Source organism: Otolemur garnettii, unplaced genomic scaffold (genome assembly GCF_000181295.1).
Source record: "Otolemur garnettii isolate 467f Iridium unplaced genomic scaffold, OtoGar3 scaffold00005, whole genome shotgun sequence".
NCBI lineage: Eukaryota > Metazoa > Chordata > Mammalia > Primates > Galagidae > Otolemur > Otolemur garnettii.
In genome coordinates this window covers 15,102,704-15,112,085 of record NW_003852400.1, presented here as the reverse complement: position 1 = coordinate 15,112,085, position 9,382 = coordinate 15,102,704, and the positions used below count along the sequence as shown (strand labels likewise).

The following is a 9,382-nucleotide window of genomic DNA, read 5'->3' as shown; positions in this document are numbered from 1 at the left end:
GGGCTGGGGATTCGAACCCGCCACCTTAGGTGTACGTGGCTGGCGCCCCAGCCGGTTGAGCTATAGGCGCCGAGCCAAGAAGAGCTCTTGAGCAAAGAGTTGCCAAGTGTTGTATGAGTACGTTTCGATCTAGACTCCCTGCACACAAGGTTTACAGAGCTCTCTTCAATCCTAGGCGCGTTATAGTGCTGGGAGAATCCAACATGGCTATTTGTTTCTAAATATTTATAAATGAATCTAATGCAGAGCGACTTAAGTTACCTTCAATGGCCTGTCCACCTCCAGTTCTTTATACCCTAAAACCTGGAGAAGAGGTTGACATGAGCAGGGCAGGCTCGGTGGCTGCAAACTTGCTTAGTCAGCGCCATTACTGGCGGAATGAGTGGACATGTCCAAGAAGTGCCTAGCATTTACTTCCCGACTGTTTTCTGTAAAAAATATAGAATTCCTATCACAGAACAAAACAAGACAAACTTAGGGACAACACTAAACCAAGATTACCAGTATTTCCCACTCTGTACTAGCTGTGCAAAGACCGAGGTGGTTAAAGCCTGGGTTCGTTTTTAGGATGCTTTCAGCCAAGAGCACAGCTATCTTCGGAAAGGTGCTGTGCCCTGGATCGCGCAGACGCTTATTGCTAAGAGGCTGAGAAACGTGTAGCCCCGAAGATTGGCCGCCCCGCTGGGAATAAACTGGCTTCTCTAGAAATTAAGCTCGGCAGCCAATGCGGCGCCTCGGCCCGAGGGATTGGCGGCCACGGCCGTGACGCGGTCTGGGCGGGCCGGGCGGGTTTGCGACAGTGGCCACGGGTCCCGGCCCCGGGAGCTTAGAGGGAGCGAGCCGGGACCCGCGGCGCAGCGGAGGGGCCGAGCGCCCGCTCTCTGCCAGCACGGACGGTCTCTCCTCCCCTACGCAGCCAGCCCGCGTCCCCGAGCCTAGGCACCGGATCCCGGCGAAGGTGTGGACCCGGGGCTGGCGCTTCCAGGGCTCCTGAGCCAGCGAGAAGCCGAGGTTTGGCCTGCGGGCGCGGGGCGGCCCATCCGTGCAGGGCCGTGGCGGGATTGTCCCGCTCGCTGTGCCCCAGGCTGTGCCCCGGGGCGCGGCGCCTGCAGAGAGCGCGGGGAGAGCGGCGGCGAGCACGCCTGCCCTTGCGCGGGGGCAGCACGCGCGAGGGGATCCAAGTTGCTCGGCACGGCCGCGCCAGTCGTCCGAACCCGCCGCGCTGCGGAGGGGTGTGCGGAGCGCTCGGCTCTGCTCGGGCAACTTCACTTCTCCCGCCGCCCGGGAGAGGAGGGGCTGGGGAGGCGCCGGGGGCGGGAGGGGGCTCCTAATGTGTTCTTCCCCCAAACTTTCCCCACCTCGCGCCGGAAGGCGTTTGTGCTCGCTGGAGAGAACGCGGAAAGCCTGTGGAGCAGCGGGCGAGGCGTGGGAATCTCCCCCATTTGCCTGGCTAACCGCAGCCGGGGCCGAGCGGCGCTGCGGCCGAGATTTGGGGAAGTGGGAGCCGCTGGGCGGGGGCGTCCCGCGCCGAGCCGGCCCCGCAGTGTTTGTTTCCTTTCACTTCCTGCGGCAGCTGCTCCAGATGATGAGGAGGAGCGCGGGGCGAGGGCGGAGCGGCCGCGCGCCCCGGGTGTGAGCGCCCACCCGCTGCCGCCTCCCGGCCCCCCAGGCTCGGGCCATGCGTGCGCCCTGAGTACGGTCGGTCGGAGTTGTGGCCCGGCGACTTCGGAGGTCATGCTGGCTCGCTTTTGAGTGGCCTGGGGAGAGTGAAGAAACCCCAAAATGGAGGACTTTTCTACCAGGACCTACGGCACCAGTGGCCTGGACAACAGACCCCTGTTTGGGGAGACGTCGGCCAAGGTGAGTGCGGCCTGTGGCTCCAGGCCGGGTTGGGTTGGGGGGTGGGGGTGGGGCGAGTGTCTGCCCTCGAGCCCGGAGCCCCGGCTGGGTCTTTTCTGCGGCCCCTGGAAGCGCTTTCAGGAAGAAAGGTAATTTGCAATCCCGCTTTCCTCTCAAGATTGTTTGCTCTGCCACTCTTCGCCTGCTTTGGGACATGGTTGGCCAAGAGCCTTGAGGGCTGGGACGGTAGAAAAGTTCAGAAAGTTCTGTGCTGTTAGAATCCTTTTAGGGGGTGCGGAAGCCCCTCTCCGGAGGGGAGGTTTTGATGTGGTTGCAAAACTGCACCTGCAGCCGGTGTACTGACCTAGAGGCTTCGGAGGTGCGGCCCTTTTCCTACCAACCTGCCCGAAGAAAGCCAAAGAGTCCTGTTTACAGAGAATCCTTAGGGTTTATTCCTGAGGGGTGAAGCAGCCAAGGAGGAGAAAGGGAAAGGGAAAAAGCTAGGAAAACCCTCATCAAAGAAATGTGGGTTTCGTTGATGATGGCTCCCATTCCAGGAAGTGGTCAAAGGGTACTTGGACCCAAACGAGCTATAGTACATTATTCTAGGCCTTTAAAAATATAACACCTTTTGCGGTGGGCCAGCAATTGAGGCGGGCCCTTTCCTGTGATCAGCATTAACTTCTGAGTAGTTTAGGCATGATTAGCCTGGGCTTTTTTCCCCTTTAGAAAGTGGCATTGTTCATCTTTGATCCCAAATCAAGTTCTTTCATCTTCTCAAAAGGTAAGGTACATACAGAATCCAGGGCTTCTTGGATTTCTTAGCTTTGACAGGAGACCTGTAGCAGAAAGGATAGGGAACTTGGCTGACTCTTCCCAAATGTTTTAATGAGGAAATGTATTAAGCTTGATCTCTAGGAGGATGTACCTTGTTCTTCTTGTGGCTTTGCATAATCCAAGCCCATAGTGCTCCTGGTTTAAGAAGCATGGCTAGTCTAGTAGATGTCCTGTTTTTGTAAATTTTGAGCATTATATACTTGGCCCTAGGGATTCAAGGGACCTGGTCAGGTGGGGGAAATATGTAGACAAATGTCTTGTGGTTGAATCTGTGCTATAACAGGGACATTGGGGTACAAAGGAAACCTGGTTGCTTTTATATGGGAAATTTGGCCATCTGTCAGAAGAGCTTAGAGGTTCAGAGTCACCCTAACATGGTCGCATACAGTTGGGGTTCTGGGTGATCCACACCTCTGACCTTTGTAATATAAAGGTATATGACTTGGTAATGGACATACTGGTTTATGTAGACACTTAGAAATGTCTGTTTTTTGAACAGCTTGGTCCTAAACTTCAAATGACTTTGTTTCCTATTGCCTATGATCCATATCCATTTGAAATACATCTAAGAACTTTATTCTGAATGTATTGTTTACTCCGAATGTATGTTTATTGCATACTTAAATACAAGAGTATATTGCCCTGGGATTATTTAGGCATCCAGGGCATTGTAATATAGTGGCTTCATTTACTTGGAGAAAAAAGTCAATCATAATTCCTGATTTCTCAAAATTTCTCCTTTTAGCTCCCTCTGATAGGCTGATAGGGTATTTGGACATAGAGAAATTCCACAGAATGGAGAAAAGAGAGAGACCCAGGGTCAGAGGGCAGGAGACAAAACACTGTTTCTTATAAATCGAGATGCCACATCTGAGGGAAGAGAGGCATCCATCTTAGTTCAAAGCAAATGAAGCTTTTGAGGGCCTGAGGTAGACAAGACACAGGAATGGGGCCTAGGTAATGAAAGGATAGGACACGTTACAGTGGAGCCATTTCCACAGGAGACAGTGACTGCAAGAGTGGATGGATTCCTAGGGATCCTGGGAAGCCCATCCATCACTGGCCCTTCTCTCTGTGTGTCCAGCTTGCTCTCTTTTAGATGCCAGGAAACTGGACACAATAGCCACTTTACAGTGGAAACTTTCTGATAGTGAACCAGCACTTCCAAGGAAAAAGATCGAGAAAGGGAAAAGCTCACTTCCTGTCATAGTCTGACAGATTTTCTGAGCTTTTGGTAGTCTTTCTTGCTTTATAACAATTGTTATATATAGCCCCTCAATTTTAGGTGCAATCCCCTAACTTGAAGGCAGACGACTAAACTAAAGAGCAGAGTCTAGAGCAAGTTTGTGTTTTCTCAGCGCCAGGCAACATGCTGGACATTCAGCTCTCCCTCGCTTGATGTCAAATGCCTCTGTAAGATGGGTGTTCTCATTCCTGTTTTACTGCTAAGGAAGTGGAACCTCACAGAAGGTTACGTGTTGGTGGTACAAGTAGTTTTCCTCTGGTAATGTTTCACCAACTTGGTTTTGAACCGTGAAGCCAGTAGTAATTTAATTATGCAGTTTGTGCTTCTCAAGCACTTTAGATATTCACATACCTATGCTCTTTCTCAGGAAATAGGGGGCGAAGTGGTTTGCTTCATGTTACATAGTCAGTGGGAGAGAATGGAATCTACTAGAGAACAGTAAGTATATAACCAAGTGGACCTTGAGTAGCACCTTCCTGGGCAATCCCTGAAGGGACTTCTCTGTCTTTGGGTTACACATAGTGATTAGAGTTACTGAAAACCCAAATTTACTCAATCCTTCATCTGCTACTTAGAAATAATTTTACAGGTGGAGCCATGGACTGAAGGGCAAAATAAAATAGTTCCCTGTTGTTGAATAACTAACTAGTAAAGGATTTTTGGCAAAAAGGAGAGGTGTTCATCTTTTTTTAAAACACCGTAGACCTCATTCCTGGATACTTTTGGCATTATATGTTGCTAGGTGGACTGTCTTATGAATTCTGGTCTGAACGTCCATATACTTTGTTCATCTCTTTTAAGCTGTTCTAGGTTCTGAACCATAGTATTCCTCCCTTAGTTGAAAAACATGGCATAGTAGGCCAGGTGTGGTGGCTCACGCCTGTAATCCTAACACTCTGGGAGGCCGAGTCCATTGGTTTGCTTGAGTTCAGGAGTTCAGAGACCAGCCCGAGCAAGAGTGAGACCCTGTCTCTACTAAAAATGAAAAACTGAGGCAAGAGGATCTCTTGAGTCCAAGAGTTTGAGTTTGCTGTGATTTTTCGGCATTCTACTAAGGACGACAAAGTGAGACTGTCTCAAAAAAATAAAAAAATAAAGAAAAATATGGCACAGATACCAAGATAATGACAAATATTGGAGGTTTTAAGCCTGTGTTGTGGCCTAGCATTTTCTGAAGGAATGCTGTCCAGTGGAATTACTGTATAATGTGAGCCATACATATTTTAAATTTTCTAGTAGTCATGTTAAAAAAGTATTAAACAGGTGAAATTTTAATAATTTTATTTAACCCTGTATATCCAAAATAACATCATTTCAACATAGAATCAATATCAAAAATGGAGATTTTTTAATAATCCTTTCTTGTCCTAATTCTTTGAAATCTAATGTGGATTTTGCATTTACAGCTCATCTCACTTTGGATTAGCACTAGTTTCAAGTGCTCAGTAACTATGCATGGCTAGTACAGGTTGAGCGTCCCTAATCTGAAATCTGAGGTGCTTCAAACTCCAAAGATTGTTGAGTAGCAACTTGATGTGCTACAAGTGGAAAATTCCACATGTAAGTGCATAACCCAAACTTTGTTTTATGTACATAATTATTAAAAATATTGTATAAAATTACTTCCAGGCTATGTATATAATATGTATCTGAAACAAATAAATTTCATGTTTAGACTTGGGTCTCACTCCCAAGATATCTCATTTATATGCAAATTCCAAAATTCAAAAAAATCTGAAATCGGAAACCCTTCTGGTCCCAAGCATTTTGTTACCATATTGCACAGTTCTAAAGCAACTGAAGTCACAAGAGTTCCATAGTCACAGTTGGGAAACATTTTTCTTTATTATGGGACTTTTGGAAGGTTTAATGTGCCAGTTTTTATTGTAACTGTAGTTGGCGAGGTTGGGTAATAGTGCTTCCCAAACTAATCTGGTGTGTGGCCTTTTTACCCCTAGCATAATGCCTTACACAGTGCTTACCACCACCCCACCACCCCCCTACCACACCCTCATCCCCCCACCCCCAGTAGTCACTAGACAGGTCTCTACAGGATGTACTTTAGGAAACATAGCTCTAGGAATTTCCTTCCTCCTTCCTCCTTTTCCCTCCCCTAGTGTGAACTAAAACATGGAGATACACCCTTCTTTTCTGTCCACAGCCGCCTTTAAAAGTTTGCTTTAGGACAACACACAGTTTGGCGGTTTTCCCACTGTCTATGGAATAGAAGGGCATTAACTTACTCTCAGGGCTTGGGAGTCAATCTTGACATCTTGATTTGTTAGCTGGTTGCCAAATCATCTGAAGTCAGGGTCAACCAGTTTAGATTGGTGAACCTAGGACGGGAGGGGGTGGTTTTCTCAGTGTGAGAAAGCAAAGCAGTATTTCATAACTGCGGCAAATGGGAAAAGGATGAACTCTTCACTTGGGAGGTAGTCTGAGCTGGTTTCTAGACCAGCCTGTTCTATTGATGTTCAGTGATCACAAAATAAATGATTCATTCTCTAAGAAGGTTAGAAGCAGTTCTTGCCCTTTCATACCTTTTTGGATGTGACATATGAAAAGTGAGTGAATTTGGGAGAAAGTGCGTAAGTGGAACTCCCTAGCAGTTGCTAAAGAAGGAGGACCAATGGGGAGGAGACCAAAATAATAGGCTCATCAGGGGTCCTCAAACTTTTTAAACAGGGCCAGTTCACTGTCCCTCAGACCATTGGAGGGCCAGACTGCGGACCTGGGATGAGTTGGCTGCTAAGCAGGACAGGCAAAAACACCTGGCGGGCTACATGTGGCCCGCGGGCCTTAGTTTGAGGACTCCTGGTTTAGATCTTTGGTTCCGAAGGCAAAAGCCACTAACTGAATCCACATATCCCCAGTTAAAAAAATGGTAGTCCTAGTCAAGCAATTAGGACTTAAAGCATTTGGCCTCTGCAAAAAATAGTGTGTGGTGAGGGCTTCATGCCCTTTTTTTTGGCTGTTAAGAACAAAGCTGTGGTTGAGTTTGCTGTATCTGTGCCCCCATTCTCTCTCTCTGCCTTGTCTAGAGCCCACAAGGCTGTCCTCTGAGGAGTGCAGGATTCTCGCTTTTCTCCTCCTCACAGAGCTTCTAGGTGATTCTCCTGAGTTCTGTTTCTGTCTCTCAAAGCGGAGCTAGTTACCCCAGGGACTGGAAACTCTTGTCTCCTCTACTCTCATCCAACCTGCCAAACTACTGTGTTGTTTCTTGTGCTACAAAAGTCATTAAGGACAAACAGACTTGACTTTTTCTCACCTACTCTGTTTGCTTTCTCTCTCCCATACCCAGACCAAGGGACTGAAATCTCTGGGGCTGGAGTCCAGGCATTGGTATGTTTGGAACAACGTCAGGGGATGCTGGTGCACGGGGAGGGTCACAGTCGCAGGCCTTACCCCACCCCATGTCAGTGCAGTGCAGGTTAGTGCCTGCCCACTGGCTCCCTTCCTTTAGCTGTCTCCCTGCTCTTTGCAGATGCTCTTCTTCTTTCTGTGGGGTCCTCTCTTCTCTAAATATCTGAGTCTGCCCCATCTCATTCCCTGTGTTAGAACCTTCCAGCCACCCACTTCCCTCTGGCGAGCCTGCTGTCAGAGATGCCCCTGGTGTTTGCTTCCTGTGCTGTGAGGGGCTTGTGTAGATCTGGCCTTCCCAGTCAGCTTTCAGGGGACAGGTGCCAGTTTCCTCACTTCTGTAGCCTGCTTAGCACTGGGCACAGCCTTCGCCAGTTCTTGACTTCTTGTACAATTAATTTTTAAGGGGTGTGAAAATTTATCATCACCAAAAAGTAACCTGTATTCTTGGGGACATTCTGAAGTCACAGTAGAAAGGCAGGGATATCAAAACAGGAGGGGTTACTTAAGGCTGTCATTCAATTAAGTCATCTTGTCCGTCTGGCAGAGTGGCCAGGAGTAAAAAGGTAATACAGAATTGTACAAAAGCAACTTTAGCTGAGGCCTGGCCTTTCAAAGCAGTTGGTCTACAGGGAGTTTCCTCCCTGTAGATATGATTTTTGCAGGTCTCTGGTAGTAGACTGGGTCTATTGAAGTGAGTCATTTTTAAATTTTTATGGTCAACCCATTGGATATGTATAAATACAGTGAACATATTTTCTGAATCACTAAAAGGACATGTGGATTGATAAACCTGAGCGTCTTGGCAGGGTGCAGTGGCTCCAGAATCCTAGCATTCTGGGAGTTTGAGGTGGGTGGATTGTGTGACAGGGGTCCTCAGACTTTTTAAACAGGGGGCCAGTTCACTGTTCATCAAACTGTTGGAGGGCTGGACTGCAGGCCCTGGGATGAGTCGGCTGCTAAGTAGGACAGGCAGTGGTGGCAAAAACACCCGGTGGGCCGGATAAATGTCCTCGGTGGGCCGCAGTTTGAGGACCCCTGGCTTAGAAGTTTGAGACCAGCTCGAGCCCAGAGTGAGACTAAAAATAGAAAAACAACTAGCTGGGCACTGTGGTGGATGCCTATAGTCCCAGCTACTCAGGCAGCTGAGGCAAGAGGATCGCTTAAGCCAAGGAATTTGAGGTTGCCGTGAGCTGTGATGCCATGACATTCTATTGGGGGCAGCAGAGATAGACTCTGTCTCCCCTCAAAACCCTGAGTGTCCTGATGGGAGTGATGCCATGCATTTGAAATTGAGACTTCTTTAAGTTTTGGGTCCAGGGAATGGGGTCAGCCTAGCTGCCTTAGCTCTGAGGAGCCTCTCCATGGTCAGGTTCCCCTTTAGACATGGCATTAAACAGTACCAGTACCATATTAGCTACCAGTTACCAGCCTTCTATTAGAAGTCAGGGACTGGGCTGTAGGGGCTTTACGTGTGTTGTCTCTTAATCCTTACTGCAAGCCCATGTTAGACCACTGTAGAAATATGTATAAAAAGGCTTAAAAATCAGGTGACTTACCCAAGGTCCCTGGCAGGTACACGACAGGAGAGTAAGTCTAAATCAGGTCGGTCAGGCTCCTACCTCAGAGTCTGCACTGTGCCTCCCACTCTGAAACTTGGAGCACATCAAATTCGGGTGCCTCTTGTGGGTACTCGAAGAGTCACTTTCTCCTTTAACTGTATGGAATAGGTTTGTTTTCTTTTTTACTGTGTTCTGATTTCCATATATGGTGCTTCAGTGAAAATAATGTATTTCAGGTACATGCATCTGAAATGCTTGAGAAGGAAAATCTTTTAGTATGGGTATATAGAAATAGTCACAATGGAAGGATGCTTCAAAATGGGAATCTGTGAAATAAGGGAAAAGTTAGTAAATGTCTTTACTTTTTTTTTTTTTTTGAGACAGGACCTCAAGCTATCCCCCTGGGTGGAGTGCTGTGGCATCACAGCTCACAGCATCCTCCAACTCCTGGGCTCATGCCAGTCTCCTGCCTCAGCCTCCCAAGTAGCTGGGACCACAGGCGCCCACCACAATGCCCAGCTATTTTTTGGTTGCAGCC

The 9,382-nt window shown here is 48.1% G+C and overlaps 1 protein-coding gene across 2 annotated transcripts in view; it reads left to right on the top strand.

Moving 5' to 3' along the window:
• Positions 1-846: 846 nt before the first annotated feature.
• The window catches only part of TMEM243 (transmembrane protein 243), a 21,946-nt gene continuing 13,410 nt past the window's right edge, over positions 847-9,382 (top strand). The window contains exons 1-2 of one of the 2 annotated variants that reach the window (XM_023518816.1): positions 847-958; positions 1,574-1,860. In XM_023518816.1, coding sequence (XP_023374584.1) covers positions 1,783-1,860 — 78 coding nt within the window. In that variant the 5' untranslated portion in view covers positions 847-958; positions 1,574-1,782. Of the gene's footprint in view, positions 959-1,329; positions 1,861-9,382 lie in introns of those variants that run through there. The other variant, XM_003782638.3, reaches the window with a different exon arrangement.